Raw genomic sequence first — 26,217 nt, 5'->3', positions numbered from 1 at the left:
TTTGGGGTTATTTTCACATTTAAATATCAGAATTAATTGTGCAAATGAAACTGATGCAATCGGCCAGGCTATTGAAAACTGTGAAAATTGGCTGTTAGTCACTAGGAGAAAGATTACACCTGTGTAAGGATTAATTTGTTGTCATGTTCTGAAATCTAAGGGGAAGGTAGAAAACAAAGTCCCATTTCTTTTTCCTATCCATCTTTAAATACATCAGTAGAATCTGGACATCAGTTTGATCTCTAAAATCTAAACTGGGTTCAGTAGAGTGCCATGAAGTGGCACTTTCAAAACAGCAATAAAAGCAGCTGTTGAATCTCCTGTGTAAGTGTAGCAAAGTGATGTCTCTAACCATGTTAAGGCTGATTGGAGAACAGACCAGAAAGTTACTTAACAGAAAGTTATATTCAGGTTAGAGGAGATTCAATTATTTAAAGATAAATATTGAAACTCTTCTTGCTCTATGTGAGGAACATCTGCAAAATGAATCAGATTTCCATTAGACTGCTTTGTGTTCTGTGGTCTTTGTCATTAGCCTAACTGAAAGACCCCCCTGAACAGACTATGGTACTTTTCTTGCCTGTGTAAACTTTGGTGCTGCCTGGCTTAAGTACACATTTGCCTTTCAGTCTTAAAGGTCTTTTACAGCCTAAATGTTTCTATGATTCTATGCCATCAGTATTGACCTGCTGTGAAGTCAGGTGATTGCATTCAGTTTCTGGAACAGAGGGACTGTCTCTTGTTCTTGCTTCACTTTTCTGATTACTTCAAGCTCCACTCTGCCACACCATTATTCTCCTCCATTCACACTCTCCCCCCTGGCATTTTCTTTCCTTTTAAGTCCAGCTGCCATCTCACCCTATCTGCTTTGTTTGTCAGGTGTGCATCAGCCCTTTCCTTGAGCTGATACAATTTACTAATCCACTATCCTGTCAAGGAAGGAGATATTTTTAATTTTTCCTAGGGGTCAGATCCAGAGATATGGGAAATCTTGATCTGCAGGTAGTGTTACAGCTACCTTTTTGAACATCTCTGAATCATCTCATCTAGCTAACCTTCAACAATCTTGTAGGAAATAAATGAAAGATTTTTTACTTTAATTTTGATATTCATTGCATTATATTATCTTTTGCATGAAATTAACAGAAAACAAGATTTCAGTTAACGATTACTAGCTAGAGCAAAGCACAACATGATGAAATTTCATTTTTATTGAAGAATCATTAATACTTTTTGAGAGTGATTAATGACCATTTAATGTCAATTTATAGTATAATATTAAAAATTTGGGGCCCTTTTGTATGCTTTAGTACTTATAATAAATCTGGATAATCCTGCAGAATACTGTTTTTTGGAGTGATTCATGTTAGCAGGATAATACACACTTTTTTCCTTAATCCCGCTGTCCATGGGCAAACATGGTTGGTCAGCTTGTCACCAGTATAGCTTGTTTATATATATATATATATATATATATATATATTGCTAATCCGTTTAAAAATGCTCTCTACTATTTATAATTTCTTTGTTCTTAAGTTACATCCCCTAACTTCTTTCCTTCATGGCTCCCTCAGCACTACTGAGGACAGACATAGCAGATACATAGCTGATTTACCAAGAATTTGCCCTATCCCTTTTGGTTGCCCCTTGAAACTTCTCTCTTATGACCTCAACATTTCACTCAGTCAAGTACTATAAAATTCTCTTTGTGGAAAGTACTTTTTATGAGAGAGTATAGTATAATTTTCCTTGGTTTTTGGTCATAGTCTTCACAATTGCTGTGGTAGATTTGGTTGCACAGATGTTGCATTTTGAGCTGAAAATTTTTCATGGCAGTTATGTAAGGCTGCCTTAATCACAACAGGCTTCCTCAGCTGTCCCTTGGCTGTGACCTATGACATCTTCACTCCCTTACTTCTAAACCCATTTCCTAATAGAACCCAGCAGATCTTGTCTATGATAAATTTTTACTCTGGGTTGCAGCTGGAGATCTCATCATATGTGCACTGTGTTCTGGGGCTTATTCATTAATCCAAAATAGTGGCCACAGGCAAATCCCTACATGCACACTTCAAGTTTTAGAGTTCAGTTGTGATGAGAACTGGCCTAGTAAAATCAGCTATGAGTAGGATCCATCTTCACAGCCAGTCACTGCTGCCTGTAACCAGTGTGTGACTGTATTGCAGGGGGATGTAATTAAGTAATACATAGCAACATTTGTAAACAGAAGTGCACAGAGTATGGCATGATTATGAATGCAAAATCCTGTGTGCATGTTGCTCAGATTTCTTGATTTTATGTTTGTATAATTTTACCTTCAGATAAGCCATCCTGTTAAGAGCTCAAAATTGCAATCTCCTTGTGTGTTGTACATAGCCAACTGTCTCTTCTGTATTTAAGTGATTGTGTACTCATCATCTGGGCTGAAGAAGCATCAAATCCATCTTGACATGCAAAATGACAGAGTGAATAATTAAGGTGCAAAGGAGCATTTTAGTTCTTTATCAAGGGCGTTATTAGTCAGTAAAAGATGGTCGTGAATACAAGGTGGTGCTTTTTGACCATGGTTTGACTGCTGTAAGCATCACTTGGGAGGAATTCTAAACCAGAGTTTCCTGTGAGGATGTTGTTGAGGTAGGGCAAAGCCACATCTAGGAAAATCAGCAGCAATATATAAGCTGGAGCTGGTGAGATGCTCCCACAGGCCCTGGAACTGTAGTTTGGCCAGTCCAAAAAATGTGCTTGACACCCAGACATCAAAACATTAGATACCATACTGAAAGGATTAACTTACATAGATCTGGGATAAATGTTTTAGAGGAAATAAAAACCAGAAATTTCAGGACAGAGCATATATATTTCTTAATAATAATCTTATTAATCTTCTCATGTACAAACAAAGGTTAGTAAGTAGGTTAATTTTTCTCATCAAGACTTCCTCCAGCATTTTGATATATTACAAAAAGTTCTAAAGAAAACCATTTTTTTAGTACTCTGCCATCAGCAAAATTTTTTCTATCAAAAAATACAAAATTCATGTTGTATGTTTCTGAAAGTGACAAGGAACAATCTTCTGGATATGTATGGCTGGTGATAACATTGATTTATCTGAGAATGTAGTGCAAATGTTTGTCATTTGTGGTTCACTCTTGAAGGTGCAAGGAAGCCCCCATGCCTGTAGATTTAGTGGTACATGAGGTCATAAACTGCATACTCCTTGGGTCATGAGGTTGGCAATTTATATATAAGCTCCTAGTATCCATAGGACACCAATGGTGTGAAATTTTTCTAGAGTTTTAGTCCAAGCAAGGTTTCTATGGACTCTGTAGAGTCCCACTGTTTCACAGGTTTTATTATCTCTTGTTGCTCAAGTCTAGCAGTGCAGCTCAAGAGAAGACAGCCAGTATACAGTATGTACTCACTGCTGAGGCCTCAGCAGTTTGCAGGTTTAAGCTCTGTCTGAAAAGCTGTTTGTCTACTCTAGTTTGATAGAACAAATTATGGTAAGAATACTTAAACAGTCCCCAAACTACTGAAGCAATATAAGGCAAAATACAGAAATACTAAATACAATAATAAATCAGATCACTTCCAAGTTTTGTGTTTTTTAATGAAGAACCTAATTACAGAAAGAATAATTACTCTTGATCATTAAAATGGATTAAAATGAAAGTTTCTAAGTAATTTTAATGAAAAAGACTGCTCAAAAATCTTTAAACTTTTCAAAAAATGCCAATGCTTACAGTAAAACCACTCACAGATTTTTTTTTTTTTAAACAGATCTTTGTCCCTGGTTAGGTTCCTGAAAATGTGAGGTCTGATTTCATCTTTTAACTTGATTTCTCTACTGAAAGCGAAGAGAGTTGAATTAAATGTGAACAGGAAGCTGTAACCATGCTATTTATTTAGTGTTTTTGAGAATTCTTGAGAAATGTGCTTTCTATGCTTCCAGTTTTGTGCATGTTCATCTATTGATCCAAGAGTCAATAGAAGAGTCATAGAAAAGACTGCGGTGGCTGGCCTAGAGTATGATGGTTTTATTTTGCTTCTATGATTTAATTTTTAAGTGTCCTGATGATGTTCAGACTGATGATGGATGAGCATTCTGCTCTTCTCTGCTGCATTAAAACAGGGGGGAGTAAGTAGTCTACAATAAACATTTTCATTAAATTATGCAAAGGGAGAGTAGAATCTGCATAACTAAACATCTGTATATACGATACACTAACAGTATTTAGGCAGATGATCATCACACAGGGGTTATGGCTGTGGCCATCAAGAGAAACCCTCAACCTGTTTATCTCTCAGTATATTTTGCTTCATAGTGAGCTCTTTCAGCTCAATTTCTTGCATTAATGCTTATTTTGTTGTGCTGAATGAATGAGGCTGGCATAAAGTAGTGGAATACATAGCATAAATACTAAGTTGTTTCAGTTGTTCAGCTACTTATACGAAGGCTATCAATACTGCACATGGTGCAAAATAAAGACAGAAATTTTAAATCTCTGTGATTCTGACTGAACAGAACACTTGAACATGCCAATAATCACATTTCTATGTGAGGAGGTCCAAAGTTAATGAGACCCTTAAGATACAACTACTTGTCTGACTTCCCTTGAAGTGAGAGAATGCTGGTATACAGTGAAGGCTTCCAATGTCTGAAGTTCTGCCTTACCACAACAGTAGATACATGTATAAACTAGAAGAAGAAAATTCTTTGAATTCAGTACCCAAAAACTTCAAAGTGTGTCAAAAACCGTGTATTGGCTGCCTGCTGTGTCACTCCAGGGAGAGTTGCAAGTCCGAGAAACTTATAGTCACATCCTGATTTGAATAGTACCACTCAAGGGGGTTTTTTCTGTGCTACTGGCAAAGTCTCCTTCTTTCCACTGACTTTAGCTGTGCTCATTTCACCTCTCATTCCAATGACAGGCTGGCCTAGTATGTCTAAAGAAAATGTGCTGTGTGTTGTCACTATAAATGGTAAACAAGCCAGCCAAAACCCCATAGCATGTGTAAATAAAAGTATTTGCATGTCTGCAGAACAAGGATCAAGAAAATTTGTGAAGTATGTTGTTAAGCTATTCCTGAAATATGACCTATACTGGGAGCCACAGTAAATTTCTCCCGCCAGCATTCCTCTGAAATAATTACAGGGAAATGAAGCAGCAATCAATAACTATGAATATTAGTAGCTGTAGGATTTACTGCTTTCTATGCACACTTTAATAAAGATATGTGAAAAATAGGTATAGATAGTTTATACATTTTTGTGGTTTCTTCTAAGACGCCTGATAGATATGAACTGGAATTTAGCAGTCCTTCATGTGGCCTCAGTGCTCCTTGCACCTGGACTGCTTGAAGACCGTAGACTTTAATTGACCAAGGTGATATTTCAAATGTTAATACACGTAAATGCAGGATGATTTCTAAAGTTTTATAAAGTGTATGATAGACACAGTTTGCTTTGTCTCAATATTATTATATGTGATATCAAATTACAGTGGAGACTGCTCTTTTGGAAAATAGGTATAGATAGATGTTGAGTGGATTGCTCTGGTCATAATACTGCAAGTCTTGTCTCTCTGTTAACTTTCTCTCTAGATTATTAGAATCTTTACAGCATCAGAATGTACCCCACAACTGGCAAACTTTGCTTTGCTAACAGTAGTTTAGATCTGTTGTCACAGAAAAGCCATGCTTGTATTAGTCTGAATTTATCTGAATAAGCTGTAGGTCGTGAAAATTGCTTGTGAATTGTATAGTTTTTAAATAAGTGAATGCAAATGGGGATCTTAGAGATGTTACTTTTTTTCTTGCACCTGTGAAATACTGTTCTGATTTTAAATTTATAGCCTCTCAACTGTATCCCATGTTAGATGAAGGAGAGGTTTAGACATGGTTGATGCAGTTGTAAATTAATGTGTCATGCAATCTGTGTGACTACAGCTTAGTCACGCCCATTAGTTTTCCATCAAAATTTCATCTTTTAATGCAGGAAATAGGGTTTAACTTTAGGTTTTGTTGTATTTAGTAGTGCTTAATCTCCTAGATTAAGTTTTTGGGGGTTTGCTTGGTTTTTTCCTTTCCTTTTTTAAGTGGTTTGCTGCGTAATTGGTGTTGTAAAAGGCAAAACTTCTTCTGTTACACCTACCAGTTTCTCCTCTGGGCTGGCCGCATTGTAAATTATTAAATAGAATTACAGACAGTGTCATGATAAGTTTTAATGTGACAGTGAAGTGAGAGCATTGATCTTATGTAATTTGAGTCAGAAAAATCTGAACAGGTAAACTATTTGTAACTTCTTACAGCTGAATAGGAACATAAGTAATATTAGTAACAGAAAAAAGGCCATCTGGTCCAGCTTGCCTGAGTTTGTTTGCCTGGTTGATCATAATCTCAACCACCTGCTTTTCCACTGAGCTCTACTTCACCAGCCCTATCTAATTCCAGAAACAAATGTATCTGTCTCTTGTACACCTTTATAAATCTTTCCTTATAACTTTGAATATTCAGACCTTATGTGGTCTCATGGCACAGGAGATCCACAAAGTCTCAGAAGAGATCAGAGCTGGTAGGTTCTGTATGCTCAATAAATGCACAGAAAGAAGTGCTCCTGATCTAAGGGTTTGTAAGCTACTTTCATAGGAAGTATGTGGATGATTAGAAGCCTATTGTAATAGAATTAGATGAACATCTATGGGGTGATATGATTGCCCTAGCCAGTTGCAAAATGCAGATGTTTGTTTTGCTTTTAGATTTGGAAACAGACTATCTGTACTGATATCCGGCCAAAACATTTATTATTTTATCCAAATTTTTAACAAGACAGTACTTTCTTTCTGGTAATGTTGGTGGGGGAATAAGAAGAGTACTTAGTACTCTTAAACTATAGTTCTTTTTTTGGCAAGTAGCAGAGGAAGTAAACAGGCCTGTGAAGTAAAGTTTTCTTTCTATAAACTAAAGAACAAAGAAATTTGCTATTCTGACCATGTCTTTCAATTCCCACTTGCTTTATCAGACATGCTTCTTCTCTAAGGCAGTGGTTTATTAATTGGGAATGTTATTTAAGTGGGATTAAAATTATTTAAACAATCAAATAAAGTTTTGATCTGCTTCTGAAAAATCATGTCAATCTTTATATACATCAAGTTCTTTTAAGTGAATTTACTGTTCTGATGTGTTTCAGCAACTATCTCTAAATTAGGTTTGTTTGTGTTTCTACATTCTCACCCCTGCCCCCCTCCCGCCCCCCCGCCCTTTTTTCTTATTTTCCCTTGCTTCTCTCTGCCTGGAGGTGAAATAAAGAAGGTTGGTGCGCTATAGCCAGTTGTTCACAGCTTAGATGTTGTGATATTGAAGCCTGTCAGTTATACTGATTTGATTATCTAGGTCCTGATTCCCTAGTGTAAGCTCCTAGCAATTTCTCTGGAGTTTTGGCTAAAGAATATTCTTAGCCTGGACTGGCACAGCTGTGCACTGCTTCCCTCTAGCCACTGTTTTGCTGCCACTGAGTGTCTCTTGGCTGGGAAGTTAAAAAATATTTTATCCATTGCTGGGACCTTCTATCAAAGACTCTAATGTAGTGGTGAGATGAGTATGGGGTAGTCCTTTAACTTAAAAGTTTTGAAAGCTCCCATGCTGGGTATAGAGATAATGGGTACTGGAGTGCATATAAAATATCCTGTGAAATGATACATAAATGCTTACTGTTCAATATGTCTTAACAGACTGTAAAACTTTGTACTTACAAGTATGTTTTCCATAAAAAAATCAACACTTTTAAGATAAAGAGAAAGATTCTCTTGTTTCCCTCTCCTCCCCTGCTAATAGTAGGCGGAGATTGGCCGTGGAGTAATAGGATTTTTTGGTAGACAAGAATTGTGTTTGGCTCAATCTGCCTAAAAAAGCCAACAGCACACTCTTTTTGGGTCAGTTCTTTCGTCTAGCGATGGATTTTAACCAGAGATCTCAAAGCAGAAAAAAAACCCCTTATATTTTTATATTGAAAGTGAAATACACTACCCTTGCCAGATAATAATGACACTGTATAAAGTAGAGGAGCCTATTTTTCTTAGGCAGATCTGTTTCCTATATACAACTTCAGTGGTTGAGGTAAGTCTGCAGTCTAGTATCCTGCACTTCATAGCTTTAATGCTGACTTTTGTGTGATTGGAAAGTACAAAGTACAACAGTTGCATCCTGCATTAAGCTTTCAGTCTTAGCTTGTTCTGTAACTTAGAGCAAACAGATAAAGGATAAAAATGAATTCTTTTACAGTGGGATGTGTAAAAATGTTGTAATTAATCAGCTGAAAATATTTTTTTCCAAACTTGCTATTTTCTGTCCCTGAAATCCTTTCATTTCTGTTAGCTCTGGTACTAATTATCCAGCCACTAGCTATTGGCCTTTAAAGTCAGAAAATGCAACATCATTCAGGAGACATGTGGTTGCCAAACCCAGTGAGCATGTAGGAGGAGTTCCTTTACAGGTCAAGTGCAATAGCTGCTCTTTGACAAATCAGTCTGAATTAGCATCATAGGAGTCTGTTGGTATTCCTGCTCCCCCACACCTCCGGCTTCATCTGTTAGCTGCTGCCATTGTTTTGCACTCCCAGACCTGCAATCTGTTTCAGTGCTTGCTGGTAGTGCAGGAGCACCTTCAGCTCTCCAACCTTATTACCAGAACTTACGGCACATGTAGAAATGAGGTCTGTACCTGAAACTCTACTGTGTGTGGCTTCACCTGTCTTCAGCTAGTAATCATTTATCAATATTTTGGAGAAAGAGGAAATGTAATATAAAGTTACTCCTCTGACTGGTATTTGGAATTCCAGAGTTAGCACTATTAGCAAGGGGCACCCAAGTAAAATGCTTTCTTCAAGTCTTTCATCCCTTTTGGCTAAATGCAAGTATGCTGCTGGTACCTGTATCCTTGTTGATGGCTCCAATGTTAAGACCTATTTGTGTAGTCCTAATTTAGGCTTTTGTCTGTTCCCTGCTGAAGAGACAGGACAGGGAGTGGTGGGAGACAAAACCTTGAAGATAACATTCTGGTGCTAGAGACATTCTCTAGATAATCCCAGCTGACACACTTAGGGGTGTGCTCTACCAGATAGATCCCAGTTTGGTGGGGTATGGAGGCAAGCTTGTACCTTTCTTTTCACATTTAAATTGAGGCTGCCTGCTTTGACAATTGACTGTGTTCTGCTCTCTTTATCTTATCTGTCTAAATGGCTTCCATGTCGTTCTTGTTAGGATGATAAATGGAAAAGGCTGTTAAAGTTTTAGCATGCTTAATAGTGTCCAGAGCCAATCTGTTGCAGGTGAGATGTAGCCATAGGTAATTACTTAATGGACATAGAGGATCTGTGGTCAGCTATATACTCTTAGGAATAGGAGTATAATATAAGTACTGACAACACTGGTCCAAATGTACTTTGTGGAAGTGCTGGTCTCTTCTAGCACACATCACATATGCTATAAATGAACCGGATGGCTGCCAAATACAATGGAACTACCACTGTTTAATAAGCACAGGGCTTTCCCGATATCTCCGTAAATTTCAATAGATTCATTTGCAAATCTAGTCTGCATTTCCACACATCTATCATTCAGGAACTTGGCTTAATAAGTCATTTAAAACACTTTGGAAGAGAACACTAGGGAGCCAATTCCTCTTTTATACCAGAATAAATGGACTTATCAGAGTTAATTCTTACTGTATCTAGTTGGAAAAAATGACCAACCAAATAAATGAATGCAAGAATTCAGCCTAAAAGGTAAAAGTTACATGAAGGGGCTGTGCATATTTCCTTTGAAAAAGTATGTTTATGCTTTTAGGTTGGAAAACTTGAAATCATTCCAGTTCATCCTTTTCTTTTTTTTTTTTTCTTTTTTCTTTTTTTACCCTTGTGAGTGTATTTCCCTAGCATTCTTTGAATGTATTGTTCTGAGGGGCAAAAAAGTAAGATTAATGTGCCTGAGTTACTATCAGTTATTGTTTTTTTCCTAATATCCTCCATCTTTATGTTGCTTTAACGTATGCACATTCAGAGTTTTGAACGTTGTGGGAAAAGGTTTCACTGGTATACATTCTTGCCATTAAAGTGCTTCCCTTCTGAATATTGCCTGCCAAAGTATGTGGTATCCTGCAGAGCAGGAGGATGAGGACATAGATTGCAATGAAGCTGAACAGTTTGCACTTCCTAACAGTGACACCAAACATCAATCTTTTGTAAAGACAGCCCAGAATACAGGAGAACTCTCACCCCCACTCCCCCACACAGAAACAACAAAAGGAGAATTATCTTCTCTCTTTTTTCCCATTTCATTTCAGCAATTTCCTTCTAAGATCCTCCAAGATGAATATGTTCTCAAATTGCATAAGCTGACATTTCAGTGGCTGAGATTCTTTTGGGGAAGGAAAAAAAATGAAAGAATTGAGGTAAAAATTCATCTTTAGGTTTTTTGAAGTAACTTTTTTTTTCCTTTAAAGATTTCATTTAATTTAGTCTCAGTTCTCTTTTTATTATCAGGCTAATGAATACAGTGCTAATTTTGTCACAGTTAATGCATTTCACACATTTATACCTCAGTTTGACCTCAGTATTCAGTAACACTAAGTTACAATATACAGGTTGTCAAGTGCTCAGAACTGAAGACTGCCAGTGCTGTTATTGGCCATACTGGGAGAAGCTTGAGTCCAGTCTGCAGCTTGTATAAAGAGGCACCTATAGAAGTCATTTTGAACCAGTTGCTGGGGATCTTCTTTACACAGAAATTTGTTTTATGTTTTATTTTAATATAGAAATGTACCTTCACCAACACGATGATTTAGAATTGTGAAATTAATGAGCCTTATTCTCCTCTTTGTAGTAAAAAAAGGTGCAGAAAGAGCGAAGTGCTGCAAAAAGTTTCTACATCAATGAATTTCAGTGTGTCAGTCAGGAGGCTGTGAGGTATAAGGTGGATAACCTTGCTATAACCAGGAGGAGCCTTTACTAAAGAAAGGGTATTTGAAAAAAACCTGAGGCCAATATTTGTGGAAAAGGCTTGACAGGGCTTGGGACTGGGTTCAAAAAGAGGATTTTATGCTATGGTTTGGTTATGCTTGAAACTGCCATGGCACCAATTTTTTTTTTTTTTTTTTTTTTTTTTTTTTTTTTTTTAATTTTTTAACAAATCAGAGCTGTTTTAACACTTCTACACATAAAGAATCTGTGATGAAATCCTTAACAACTGGAAAACAGGATACCTGAATCAAGCCTTATAGACATGTGAAAGAGAAAAGTGAAAGTGCAACAGCTGCCGCCATCTTGGTTCCTGATGGTCCAGAGACTCCTGTCTTTGTTACAGAGATCACCCAGAGCTCAGGGAAACAATGCTTTGACCAGCTGCAGAGCTGCTCTAGACAACTAGAGCACTTAAACAATTGGTTTCAAGAAGGTGTGAGAAACAGGCTGGTCAGGCAAGTTGTTGTAGCAAGATTTTTTGTGAGAGACCTACTGTGGACTGAAAGAGTTGCCAAATGTTCCACTATTTTCACAGTTAACATATATACACAGTACTAAAACTTCATCCCTTCTGTATTTTTCGTCATTTTTTGAATTTTTCCTATTTGTCTTTGTGGAAGTGTCCAAATCCAACAATCACATGCTAAAATTGCTTTGGATCATTTATCTTCTCAGTATCTTTTTGCACAAAGGAATGCAAGTTCATTTTCTGTTAGAACTATGAATGAAGTCAGAGATTGAGTCACTATAATTTATTTCTGACTCTTACCTGATAACCTTTATTCCTTTGTGGCTTTCCATGGTGTATGTGGAAACAGACTGTTCAGTTCCTGGAAATTGTATGAAAAGCTTACAGGCCATGGGTTAACACTGTCCTAATGTAATAACTGAGATTCTTACTCTGGTTTACATGGATATAACAATGCTGCATGAGGTTTGTCTCATGCAGCTTAGTTTCCAAGAGAACTGCTCCTACTAGAAGAGACTGAATCTTTGGGTATGCTGTGGCTTTTTCTAGCCTTTGCACTGATGTCCCATGCTTATGAGTTCGCCAGGAAATAACATACAGCACGTATGGGTTGAGAGGACCATTATTTTTGACCTGGCCAGCTTCTGCTTTCCTAACCACATGATATCCTAAATACTTTACAGATTCAGAAGTGTATCTGAGTATAGTTCACAGTCCCCTGGATTCTTGCTAGAAGGGGATATGATCTGGCCTGTTGTTTATTCTGGGTAGCATGTGTAATACTTTGGCTTATCTTGATTCTTCCCACGTTTCCCCAGACCATTCTGCATCTTAAGTTTTGCAGATCTTATTGTGGATTTTTTTGTGTGGGAGCAGATTTGTGTTTTCAACTGGTATGGCAGCAGATCAAGCAGGAGGTTTTGGCTTGTGCACACATTCTGGAGGCAGGTTTTGTAGAAGGTTGCTCCAGTTTTTGGCTTACAAACCATGGGAGTGTATACCATGTATTACTTGATTACAAGTTAGCCCACTCACTAAATAGTTTGCTGACCACATACAGTAACATAAGAAGAAGGCTGAAAAACAGAGATAATCCTGAGCAAAGCTCAGAAAGAGCACATCTCACATCACGGAAGGATCAGTTGCAGAACACCAAGTGAAATTTCCTAATTTAGCTGCTGGATTGTGATTATATAGGTCACAGGGTGTCTCTGGGTAGCATCATTTTCTGTTTGATACTGGCTTTGAGACATGCTGTGTGATTGCCTATCCTGGCATTATGTGGGTAGCACAATATGTATTTCATTGCAAAATGACCAAGGAGGACTAGATAATACTGAGGCTGAAAAGATGCGTCTGAGTTGTTCCCCTTCTCCTGACACACCAACTCAATGAGCAATGGCTAATATTTTAAACAGTGGTGAAATTCCTACTTTCTAAAGGCTGAGAACTGGTCTGGGTCAGGTACATGCACAGATAGGTGCTTCTCAAGAAAAATGTGCAGAAGAAGGTTAAGAAAATTGTTTGAAGGTCTATAGTAAATCAAGTCTAGTTCACTACTTGAACTCAGATCTCCTTACAGCCAGTCTTTTGATTTACAAATGTGATTATCTTGAGAATACAAACTGCTGAAACTCACTGTAGCCAAGGCCACAATTTAAGAAAAATGTGTCTTCTTAAAAAAAAACCAAACAAAAGTGTACATTTTCCTGTATACATGCTTCTTAGTGTGTGGTATATAACAGAGCTTTCCAGATAAATTCCTTGGATCTAGTCCTGTTCTCATTAAACCCACACAGCTCTATGCTAACACTAACGTAACCGAGGAAAGAATTTTTCCTATAAGAATTATATTTCTAATAAGCAGGAAGCAGAGCCTTTTGGCAAATCACCTATCCTGCAACTCTGCCTGAACAACACTAAAGCAAAAAACATAAAGCAAAATTGGCTCAGAAGAGTCACAAAAGAGGGGCTACACCATAACAGACTGAACAGGAGAGTTGCACACAGTTCATATCTACTTCTGTTGTGGAGATGATAGCTAATCTGTTAGATTTCTGGTTTTATGCAAGGTGGATCCCAAATAGGTCCCAAAATACAGTTTTTTAGCCAACTTTTATTTTAAAAGTCTGGTAATTGTCCTTTCCGGTAACAAAATTTAAGTGGTACTGTATCTCAGGGGTTGCTTATCCAATGCAAGTGTAGAATCCAGGAGGGAATGACATTCTGTGAAAAAGCTCTGCATGAGAAGGAATTTATTAAAATTCTTAAAAAGCATCAATAGTACACTAAATTGGGAGGAGCTGCTGACTCCCTTGAAGGCAGAGGCCCTGCAGAGAGACCTCGTCAAATTAAAGGTCTGGGCAATCACCAGCTGCAGGAAGTTTAACAAAGACAAGTGCTGAATTCTATACCTGGACCAGAACAACCCTGGATGTACAGACTGACTGGGGAATGAGATGCTGGAGAGCAGTGCTGCAGAAAGAGACCTGAGGGTCCTGGTCAGTGGCAAGTTGCACAGGAGTCAGCAGTGCCCTGGCAGCCAGGAGGGCCGAGCGTGTCCTGGGGGGCATCAGGCACAGCATCGCCAGCTGGGCAAGGGAGGGGATTGTCCCCTCTCCTCTGCACTGGGGCGGCCTCACCTCGAGTGCTGGGGGCATTTTTGGGTGCCACAATAAAAAAAGACATTAAACTCTTAGAGAGTGTCCAAAGGAGGGCAACAAAGATGGTTAAGAGCCTTGAGGGGAAGCTGTATGAGCAGTGGCTGAGGTCACTTGGTCTGTTCATCCTGGAGGAGAGGAGACTGAGGGGAAACCTCATTGCAGTTACAACTTCCTCATGAGGGGAAGTGGAGAAGCAGACACTGATCTCTTCTTTTTCGTGACCAGTCATGCAGCTGCATCAGGTAAGGAAAAGGTTCTTCACCAGAGGGTGGCCAGGCACTGGCACAGGCTCCCCAGGAAAGTGGTCACACCACCAATCCTGAGAGAGTTCAAGAAGCATTTCAGCAAAGCTGTCAGACACATAGAGTGATTCTTTGGGCTGTCCTGTGCCAGGCCAGGAGTTGGACTTGGTATCCTTGTGGGTCCCTCCCAACTCAGCATATTCTGTGGTTCTATGATTCTATGAACAGATCAATTAGAAGAAGGCAGAAAAGTAGTAATTAATCAAACAGCTGGGGATTTTTTGCAAATCAGAAGAACTAATAGTTTAGCAGATAAATTATTTAAATGCTATGTATTTTCCTCTCTATTATCTTTGTAGATAGGGTTGGAATGCATAGAAAAGGAGTGACTGACGTTTCTTCCTTCCAGGCCATTTTTCTTTCCTCTGTCATCCTGGGGTTCTACTAATTCTGACTGGAGAGATGTAGACCCAGGAGATGATCCCTTTTTGATTGCTTGTAGGTGAACACAGCACAGAGTACCTGCCTCTGAAGCCCTGTGGGTTACACCTGCTTTAGGAACCAGATTCCACACTGGGGTCAGTTGGGACCATGCCATCTTGTAAAAGATGACTAGCATAGCAAAACTGAAGGCTCTGTTTAAATTTAGGTACTGAAGGGAAAATTTCACCTGTTCTCCTAGCTACAGTTGGTGTTGACTGAAAGAGAATGGAAGCTCTACATGACTCATCATCTGTATTTTTTTTTTCTGTATTATTTAAGATCTGGGTCTTATAAAGCTTGTGTGCGTATTTTAATTAAAGGGTCATCTCTAATCTTTTTTATTTACTCAAGGTTCATCAAATCTTTACCATTTCACTGATCCTGAGGATTTCATTAAATGGCTGTTGTCATTGAAATCACTCTTTAAAATGAGTGTTTTTAACAGGTGTTTTTTTGGCATACATGTTTTTTCCTGTTGTTAATCAAAATGTGTTGGGATGTGGAAATCACTTAAAATTACAGAAATGAACAACAACAAAAAAATCTCATTTTGACCTATCTGTATTATGTATTCTTCAAGAGGAATCTTATGTGCACAATGACCATTTTCTACTACTACAAAAGAAATACTTCAGAAATAGTGAAATATAGCCCAGGCATTTGATCTGTCTTAGGGATTCATAGAAAGGAACTTGATTAGTAATGAAAAATTAATTTTAAATAAAAAAATTAAGCCTAAGTAAAATCATTGGTTGCCTTACTGATATAATTTTGAAAGTGTGTGAAACATTACATTTTATGAATTAATTAGGAGGAGGGAGGCAGGAAGAAGTACAAAAGAAGGATAATATCAATAATCTTTTTTCATTTTAGAAAATCCAGAAGAGAAGATAAAGTGGGACTGCTGAAAAAAGCCTGGCTCCAGCTTCTTGTTAGCCAGTGCTTCGTTGTTGTTACAAGGCTATTAAGTTCCTCCAAAGCCTGTGCTTCTCCAGGCCAGTTCCCTCAGCTTCTCATTTTCTTTTTTCTAATAACAGAATTCATACATTGAACTAATGCTAAAATGACAAATCCTTGTTTTCTTTTGGAATTAGTTGTAGGATAGGAGTCTCTCAGCTGCTTGGAACCCCCTGCTTTTAGCACGTGCAGGTCTGATTCTGAGATGACTTCACAGAGGCTTAAAGAGCTAGAATGAAAACTGTTGGAAGCCTGGGTTCAGAGAATTGCAGTCTTTTAGCGCTGACAGGCAGTGATCCTCAAAAGCACACTGCATTTGACCTGAGGCCTTGGGAAAGGCTTTCCAAATTATGTGATGGCACTGAGATTGTTGCTGTGTAATTAAAAAGAAGTTTGTTAGATCACTGGGTGGAATATGTAGAGATATAGAAAATTTAGGTTTCTGGGATATAGTAATATACATGTAACAAGATGAAGGATTTTGGCTGTAGGTTAGTTCTTCTTTCTTCTTCTTCTTCACAAGCCTGGGTGATCTGGTATTGGTTCAAAAAACCCTCAGTGCAGAACATGAATGATTAGTTATTGGATTATAAGTAAAAATAAATTAGTTGGAATTCCATAATTGGGTAGTTTGGGCTTTAAAAGACCTTGGAAGGTAGCATTCAGGGGCCATTTTCACCTTGTTAACTTAGAGGCACATACTGTGCAGCTGTACTATAGATAAGAAGTAATAAACACCTGAGTCTGAAGAAAAGCTCGGTGTCTCCTGCATTTCAGTCCAAACTCTTAGTAAAAAAACCATGAGACAGAGGCAGAGAAAGAAAAGACCAACAGAAAATATAATAGAAAACTGAGGGCCAAATTATAACCTGTCCCTTATTTAGCAATTGCTGTGTAGCACCAATTTTCTTTCCTTCCTCATCTAGCTACATGGCTTCATTTATTCTCTGTTGGGATTACATGCTGATTCTTTAAGTTGGGTGATGGATGAAAATATTAATTGATTCAGTAGGTGATGGTAATAATAATAATAGTAATAAATTCAACAGTTACTCCAGTAGCAAGATGCAGTTGCTCTGTTGTTCCCCAGATGAGAATAGCTCATCAGGTCTCCATCCATTAACAGGAAGTTGGGGAAAGACAAGGCAGGAGAGGAGGTCCTTGCTGTGCTGTGTTATAACTTGTATAACTTTCCTCACGACGACATGAAAAGGAAATGCTACCTTTATCTTCAGTTAGAGGTAGTTCGCCCTAATAGCAGAAGATGCAGAGGTTTTCTGAGACCCAGCTGAGTCTGAGGAACTTAAAGCTGGTCCTGCTGTGAGCAGGAGGTTGGTCTAGAGACCTTCAGTGGTTCTCTCCCAGCTGAATTATCCTATGATTCTATGAGGTTCACTCTCCTGAATCAAAAATAGGGGGTTTGTGCATAAGCATATTGAAGTTATCGATTTTTTAAATTGTATTTAACAATCACATTTGAATTATGAAATGTCAAAAATTCCATTAGGGCATTGTCTCGGTGGCTTCTCCAATTCCATTGCCTACTTTTTTCCTGTGGCTTCACAGTAGAATTTGATAATCTATAGAATGCAGTAATACTTCCTGTTTTCTGCATAGGTTTGTTTTTTTTTTTTTAAATCTATGTTAGAATTGGCTCAGCCTTGCTCTCTTTATTGGTCATTATGTAATAATACATATGAGAAGGAGTCTTTTATAATTTTATCCTCATTCAAATAATTTTCTCATTTTCTTTCAAGTTACCATCATTAGGAATGAAAAAGTGAAACCGCAAGTCTTCTGTAGACAGATACAATTTAATTTCTATTGCGGGCAGTTGGTGAGCAGACAGCTTTATTCCTTGAAGAATGCTTGGTCTGTTTCTTAGATTTGAGACGTCTTTTTGGCATTATGGTTGTAATATTTTTAATGTACTAATGCATACAGACTGAGTTTTGGGGTGATCTATTTCACACATTCATATTATTCTTCTGCTTCAAATAAAAAGTTCTTGGTTATCAGTTTCTTCAGATAAATTTTTAATACAAAATTTTTTTCCGATCGAGTCTGCCTGTTTTTCAAAGGAATTTAACGTAGTCTGCACCATTGGTATCGTCAAGAATAGGATTAAGGAGCAGGGTTTAATTTACTTAGCTGTAACAGAAGTTAGAAATAGCTGTAGCAGTTAAATTACTTGTGGAAAAATTGTTTGTTTATCTCCCAAATATTCCTCTGGTGCATTTTTGAATGATAGATCATTTAAGCTGACTCGCACATCTGAAAGGCTAACATTTTACCAATATTTGGTTACCTTATTCCATACACTTGTTAGTGTAAGAGGCAGTTTAGCTGAAAAATGAATCCTAATAAAATGCCTTTTTAGTAATTCATTTTGAAAACCATTTGACCTTAACTACAATGAAAGTAGACTGTAAAAATCATCATAGATTCCCTTCCTTGAACTTTTCATAATGCTGAAAAATGACTGAGGGAAAGAAGAAAGATCCAGTTACTGTACCCTGTTTGCACAGCTGTACTTCATTGAGTGGAGGCTTGTGTTACACACAGTTTGTGATAGGAAGTAAATGCTTTTAAAACAACTAAGAAGACAGGTCTTTAACCTCCACCTTTTCAGATGCTTTGTTCACTCATTTAGCTTCTGTTGAGGTCTTGAGAAACATTTCAAATACAAATTATTATTGAATACTGAAGCTCACCCGAATAATTCATTTCCTAGTGTATTTATTAGGCAGAGATACACTGAGATGCGGTTGTTGTTTTGGTTTTTTTTTTGAGAGGCATCACTAATTCTTGACACAGTGAACACTTGTCCCTTCAGGAATAAATGCATTTAAAGAAGAAAGGATTCTAAGACTCGGTGTAAGTGTTTTTTGATAGTTGAAATTACAGATTTATTTCAGCAATTTCAAGTATTTTTAAGGCCTTAGAGGTCATTCAAAAATTATTTTGGGATGTTAATTACCAAACTGTCAAAATTAATTAGAGTTAAAAGTTCCAGTTGCTAGCGTACAGGACTTTTACCTCCTCTTAAAAGACAATCTAATCCCCTAAATGGTGAAGATACCTTCAGATTCATTAAGAGGATTTTTTTTTGCATTACTTTGCATTGCAAGTGCATGTTAATCACCAGACCTAAACTATTTGATGTAAACTTGACTGCAGATAATTACAGGACTTCAGACAGACATTATAAACTGGTTCTCTGAATATGATTCTAGCATCCGCCAAAGGCGCTTCTCTAATGGCCCTGGTGGAACAAATCAGTGGCAAAAGGAGTGTGCAGCTGGCAGAGAGCCAGTCAACTTTTAATTTCTGTAATCAGCTAGGGCTTTATGTATAGTATACTTCATTACTTGGAATACATGAGACCTCAAATTAAGGATTATGATAAATAGGCATTATTTGGGCTGCAATACTTTTTCCTTTTTTCCGGTAACGAAGGTAATCCTTATAGCTATATATATGATAGCCATGAATATTTCTATTTTAACATCCCACTTCAGACTTTCCAGCTACAGTGCAGACAGACTACCCAGATCTGCACTTGAGTGAGAAGATGCCTTGAAATATAATCAGAATTTTGAAGTATTCTTCATTTCAGTGCATTAGAGGTGTCATGGCTTCAGAGGACGTGGCTGACACTGGTTTTGCCCTTACTCCAGCAATTTGTTTTTTGACTGTAATAATAGAACCACTGCTCTCCTTTGGCTGGGTCAAGGGTTCCCAGCAAGCATTGGTTTGTTTTTCTGTTTGTCACTAGTGGGCAGGCAATGGCTGTGTTTTGTGGTCTGTGGCACAAATGGGTTGAAGAATCACACATTCCAGAAAAATTTAAGCATAAAAGCTGACACCAATTAGGTCATTTGTTTAAATTTGATGCATAAATTTTTGGAAATTTTGTGTCCCCTTCTAGTCTTTAAATATACCAAGTGCAAGCATGAGAGCATCCTCAGTCTCTGTCCCTCTGAATCCTGTACAGAGTTCCTACTGACTCATGTTACCAGGACTCAGATGAGGCTGACTATTTAATTCTCATCTCACACGTGCTTCTACTCCTGCAGCAATGATTTTAGTTCCTGCTACACCCTCACTTTACTTCAGCATGAAATTTACTCTAACTTGTGTGCACTGACAGACATGTAACCCAGCCTACTGAAACTCAGCTTTGAGCATTAGGTTTTATTATTTTATGTTAATGTAAAATAGCAAAGTGTAAATTGGGGGATTAGTTGCTTTTAGCTTAAGAAAAAAAGGCCTTGGGAAACAGGTGTTGCCTTTCTAGTACAAACCTCATTAGAAATTTTGTGTTTTACAGAGGTTAATATACTTTGGGCTGCACACCAAGTACACCATAGTTCAGAAGATTACAACTTATTCACAGCCTTGAGACAATCTGTACTGCAGAAATACACCTCCTGGGTAAGTTGCACAAGATTTGAGAAACAAATTAATATCAACAAGGTTCAGTAAAAGTGAAAACAGAGCATTTATTTGCCTTCAAAGAAAAACAATTTTTTTAAGGATGTTTGACACTGAAGGCACAGAAGATGAAACTGAAGAATCTGAGAATCACAAGTTTTAAAATATATTCACTAATGTTGTACAAAAATCATGAAAATAGCTATAAAATTAAAGAAGGCTAGCTATATAACCCTGTGTTTATATTTTCATAAATTTTTGAGTAGAATGGAGAATTCTCATTCAGTTATTCATACATAAGTACAGAAAAAGAGCAGAGTATAATTCAACTGTTTCAGAATATTTCTGTCTAACTAAAAGGAGCAGGGAGAGAAATCATCATTAAAAATTCCTTTGGAAATGCAGATGTAGTTATTTGTCTCTGCTCAGTCAGGTCATGTCAGTACTGTAGTAGGTAAGGGCAGTATGTAACCTAGTGTTAGATAAAAAGTAATTTGAAATGTTGAGCTGTGTACATATTCAGTATTTTTATACAGATTTTAAAAAGTATATTTCCAAATGCATTCATAAATGTAACATAATATTTAGGGTTTAGTTCTGTACCCAGGGTAACTGCTGATATCCTCAGGTGAGCCCTCATGTTCTCTTTTGACTTTTTTCACTCGGATTGTAATTTTTCTGGTTGTGTGTTATTCAAAAAGAAAAACTTCAAAATCTAATTTTCAGAATTAGAGTTCAAAAGGAATATTAAATGTATTTACATATATAAATACATACATATAGTTATATAATTATATATATTCTCCAACGAGGTATAATATGGGTGGTGAAGGAAACCCACAGTCCTCTGGCAATCTCTACATCCAGCCTGTGAGCGAATGACTCAAAGTCAAGAGAGTATGCTCACACATGCAAATCCAGTGTAACTCCATTAACTTCGGTAAAGTGGATTTATGTAACTGAACATGGACTTAGCCTCGAGTTGATAACTGTTTAAAGCACATGGCATTAAATTAGTTAAAGTGCTAGGTTCCAGAGAAATTTTCTTCTGAAAGTCATGAAGCAGTACTATTTCTTAGATAGTTTTCTTAATGTCTTCTATATAAATTCTTGTTTATGTACTAAGAAAGTAATCATCTGACATTAGCAGGATTGCCTAGAATTTAAATTACTGTAATGAGCACTAGCGGAAGGGATGTCTGTGACAACTCTGCTTCCTCTGTAAATACTGCTATGTTAAAGATTTAACCTTTGCCCATTTACCCATTGGGACCATATGTGCAAATGCTTAACAAAAACAATAATTCAAAAAAGACAAAAAGCCTGTGTGTACATATGGGTGTGTGCATGAGTACTTTGTCTGCTGGCATAATTTTTAGGATGATACCTCAGAGAGCATAAAATAGTCAAAAGACCAAGATGTCTGGCCACCTTGGATTCCAAAGACCATCCTCAGGACCACACTGGTATCACTTGGCAAATAATATACGTGTATTTAAAATTCATTTGCTTTGTGCAAAGGGAAATGAATCTAAGAATACATGGTACTTTTGTGTGCCAGGTTTTTTTCACCAAGTATTTGGTCTTAGCCCAAACATATAGTTAGTGTAAATACTGTTTTGCCTCCTCCCTGAACCTTTCAGACATATGCCAGTTTTCTTTCTGCAACGCCTTACTGTGCATGATCACAATTCTTGCTAATTCTTACAGAACTGCTATTTTTTTGGATTCAGACTTGTCCAGAACCATGGATGGATCTGCCTTGAAGCTGAAATTCAGTGAAATCCTTAGTTAATCTATGAGAGTGATCTGATGTTGTGGAATGTGCACTGTTGAATGCAGTTTGACATCCAAGTTTGTGGAGACTGTGAAAAACTTGTGGTGGATGGCGTGGGATTATGGGACTGTTCTGCTGCCAGCTCTGTTGTGTTTTAAGTTAAACATTGTAAGATAAATAAATCAGCATGTTAATCTATGATTGAAAAGATATGAAATGAAAGAGAATATAAAAACATGCTTGACAATCGGTGGTGTGAGATGTACTCCTGATTTTGGAACCAAATGTATAGTGCTTCATGTTGTTTGCATACACAGCTTTTCTGTTTCTCCACTGGAGGGGCCATAGAGAAGCAAATCTGCTGTGAAGGCTAAGAGATAGTGTTGAGGCCCATTTGGTGGGAAAAAGATGTCCAAGAAAAAAGTATATTACTTTTTAAGAAGAAAACAGCAAGCTAATGCAAGATAATGCTATATAAATGAATATAAAAGTGATGAAACAGTCAAAGGGCAGTTGTGAGAGATTTGCACATAAACTTTGAAAAGCTATGATTTAATGCTTTGAGTACTATTCTCAGCTTTCCTCTAAGGGTAAGATTTAATTGCAAATATTAGATCCATAATAATTTGATGGCTTTAGACTGTACATTTAGATAAAGGGTTGAACTATGCCTTGTTATGAAAGCAGTGGAAGTGTCTACATATAAGTCTGAAAAGGGAATAGGTAACACAATTTTCAGCACAGTCAGCCACTTCTTGTCTACTGAGGAGCCTGCCAGGTCTGGGATCTGTAAAAAATGTGTTGGCTTTTTTGTTTTGTTTTGGTTTGGTTTTTTATCCTTGCCTTTAACTCCTGCAGAGTCCTCACACGAGTTCATGCCCACACGAACTTGCTGTCGGCAGCTGTCCTGCAGCCCCCCACGCCCCGCAGACCCTCCGCAGCCGCATCGGCAGGTGGCCCCAGAGACCCAGCACGGAAACTCAGCGCTCCTGCAAAAGCTCAGGAGTTTCAATGCTCTCCCTTTGTGTAGTGGAAGTGTTTGTCAGCTTTTACTTAAAAATGGGAGGGAGAAAGGTAGAAATGCCCACATGGGAGAGTGGGTATTTCCAAAGGAGCAATGCCTTTGGTGTGAGGGCAAACAGCTGTAGTGCCACAGCCCCAGATGCAAATGCCTCTCCAGCCTCTCTCTGGGTGCTTTTCCCATCAGCTATTGTAGCACTTTCTCAATCTCTGCTGCTGAATCCACACTTGAGAAAAGATCTGGCAGCCTGATAAAAATTTTCCTACAGTTTTGACTAGAAATTCCATGCTGGAGCCAGGAAAGCTTCTCCTCTACAAATTTGTGAAAGCTGGTACATTGCCATGAAATCTTTTGGTTTGGTGAATTGGCATTTCCAGTGAAAAACTATTTAATGATTTTTTTTTCCTGAGATCGATCTTCTTGTTTCAGTGGAGCCACAAATAGGAAAAGTCAGATCATGGTATGGGAGAAGTTTTCATTTCTCCCTATGAGTTCCACTTCTGTAAATTATCTTTAAAATCCTTTCTGTGTGAAATAAAGCTTACATTGCAAGAAAATACGAGGCAGTTAGCAAAGCATTCTCCTTTGACAGTCTCAAATTTACCTGTAGATTTATATAAAATTTCCTTCATCCCGCTACTTAGCAGGGAAATCCTAGTACTCTTGTGAAAAGTAAGTTAGGAAATAAATATGAAGATGATCCTTCTTTCCCCCTTGAGTCATCTGTAAATACCACCAAATTGCCTCTGATACTTTTACGGAAAAAGCATATAATTTTTTAACCCTGCTTTCAATCCTGTAACCACTTCCATGAATAATCTGAAAACCATCTGGTTTGGTTTTATTTGGTTTTTTTTAATCAATTTCCTCTCCATTCCTTTTTTAAAAAAATCCTGCTGTTATCATGCCATTAGACAGAAACTCAGTACCCTTCTACTAACTTTTAATTCCTTTACTTCTTGGAAAGCAACTTCCGAGACAGAAACAGAAACACCCCACATGTAATTTGTGGGGCAGCTGTGATCCATGAAGCCTTAGAGTGTAGATTTTGAAATCCCAGCTGTCCCAGCCCTGCCAGGTGATACTGCAATGGCTTCAGGGTTTTGTCCTAGTGTTTCAGACATTGTCTGGTGTTGAAGCCAGCAGATGAAGCTGATATTGCAGGGTCCTAGTCCTCCATTGGTTTGTCACAGTGAGGTATGTCTGTGGTGACTTTATCGAGAGTATCAGTCACATTACTGGGATGGAGGTGCAATTGTTTCACAGCCCGAGTGGCTTCTAAGCTATTGGGCAGGTCTTTAGACTAAAACTGAGAGAATACCAGTTTTAAATGCTATGTTCAGACCCTCACTAAAGGAATTCCTGGTCCAGGAGGCTTGTCATGGCTATCAGACTGCTTTCTTGGATGTTCAAAGATTTGATTTTTGTGAAAAGGACATAGTAATTTGGAAATGGATTTTGCTAATTTTCCTGTTCTTCACAGGGAGCTGTTGCCTGCCACACAGATATTCCCTGAGTGCTAAAGAGATTTAAACTTTTGAAGATACCTCTGCTAATGTTTGGTTTAGGAAAAATCTCTGCATTTTAGAGAAGTATTAACTTTTCAATGCAGATGATATAACAAAATCGCAGGTAAAAGGGAAAAGAAAAAGATAAGCCATTTTCTGAAGAAAGCAGACTGACTGTTAACATACGAAGTTCTTGGAAGTTTTATTCTATTGCTCAGACAGTTGAGCAATTAACTGTGAAATTCCTAGGACTTTATTCTGTATCTAAGATACTGGGGTTTCCCAGGCAAGCAGTTTTCTGATACTGTTTCCACACTAGCATGTTTTTAGGACTCAGCAATATATTGGGACTTTATGGGAGATGCCATGAGAAAGTTAGGGTGAGAATTACAATTAACTTGGAAAGCCGAGTAAGCTGTCTTACCCTCATGGTACTTACATAGGGAGTTTGGATGGAAAAGCTATAGTGTTCTAAATTCACACCTTGCTTAATCTGTGATCATTCTTCCCTGTATGTGAGCCCTTCCTGTCAAGGATATGTTGCTGTCTGCTCCATACAGTACACAGCATAAGCATCTAATATCAAAATTTTTGAATTCTTTTCTTGAATTTTGGAGTTGCTCAGTGTGGCTTTTGGAAAATCACTTTTGGATCAATTTATATCTCATTTGCTGTAACACATCTAGTAGTAACATAATAATCACTATCTATGTATGCTATATAATGTCTGCATTATGGATGTGTTAGAAAAAGCAAGGATATTGTGCAGTGCTTTGAGCTCCTGATAGTACATCATTATCTCATCATGAGTTTAGAATTATATATCTAATGTATGTTTTCTTTCTTGTTTTTCAGATGTTCAACTTGCCCATGGCTCTTTTCATTCCCCCTTCGGTGTTTGCTGTTCATTTACAGTTTAATCTACTTTACCAGTTTTGGATACATACAGAGGTAAACTAAGTTTTTAAGCCATACCTAAACAGTTAGCCTGGAGCATTGTCCTGGAAATCCACTAGCAGCTGATTTATTGTGTAAGAAAAATCTTTGTCTGACTTCTTTAAGGAGAAACATCTGTTCATTTTTATTCCTTTTTCTGAATATATATGGCTAAGTTTATAAGAAGCAATGAGGCCAGTTGGTCCCAATTAGATTTGGAAAAAAAAAATAACTGTAAGGAATCAAATTTTTTTATATTTTTAATACTGTATTTTCCTGTCTTGCAGCTTATTAAGCATTTTTGGCAGATACTGAAACTGATTTCATTTCTAAGATAAATATTTTAGGGAAAATATCCAAAAGCTGGTGCTTCTTAAAGATCATTTAGAGTTGCCACTGAAGTCAGATATTATTTCTTTCTTAGTGCAAGTAATTCGCAGATGAAAAATGCTCTCTGATTATCTCATGGCTATTTGTTTCTGACCACACTACTTCATTTCTGTTTTGTGAGTGCATATACCATATCTAATTAAAACACATACACACTTATAAGGACAATGTAATTAGTAAGATGTTTCTGACAGTTCTCAGGTAGTTCAATGGCTTTTGTCTCCTTCCTTACATTACAGTAGGGGTATTAAAAGGTATTTAAGGTTATGAGTCAGTAGCATATTTCTCAGGAGCCCCAAGTGGGCAGCAAGCAAATCATT

At 37.6% G+C, this 26,217-nt stretch overlaps 1 protein-coding gene across 2 annotated transcripts in view; it reads left to right on the top strand.

Moving 5' to 3' along the window:
• Positions 1-26,217, top strand: part of LOC138106397 (alkylglycerol monooxygenase-like) — a 197,195-nt gene that overhangs the window by 58,866 nt on the left and 112,112 nt on the right. For both annotated transcript variants that reach the window (XM_069006947.1, XM_069006946.1), the window contains exons 4-5: positions 20,162-20,265; positions 25,427-25,522. In XM_069006947.1, coding sequence (XP_068863048.1) covers positions 20,162-20,265; positions 25,427-25,522 — 200 coding nt within the window. The remainder of the gene's footprint in view (positions 1-20,161; positions 20,266-25,426; positions 25,523-26,217) is intronic.

The sequence above is a fragment of the Aphelocoma coerulescens genome, chromosome 2, assembly GCF_041296385.1.
Source record: "Aphelocoma coerulescens isolate FSJ_1873_10779 chromosome 2, UR_Acoe_1.0, whole genome shotgun sequence".
In the NCBI taxonomy this organism is placed as follows: Eukaryota; Metazoa; Chordata; class Aves; order Passeriformes; family Corvidae; genus Aphelocoma; species Aphelocoma coerulescens.
Note: the sequence above shows the minus strand (reverse complement) of the source record. Positions and strands in the feature narration are given on the sequence as shown.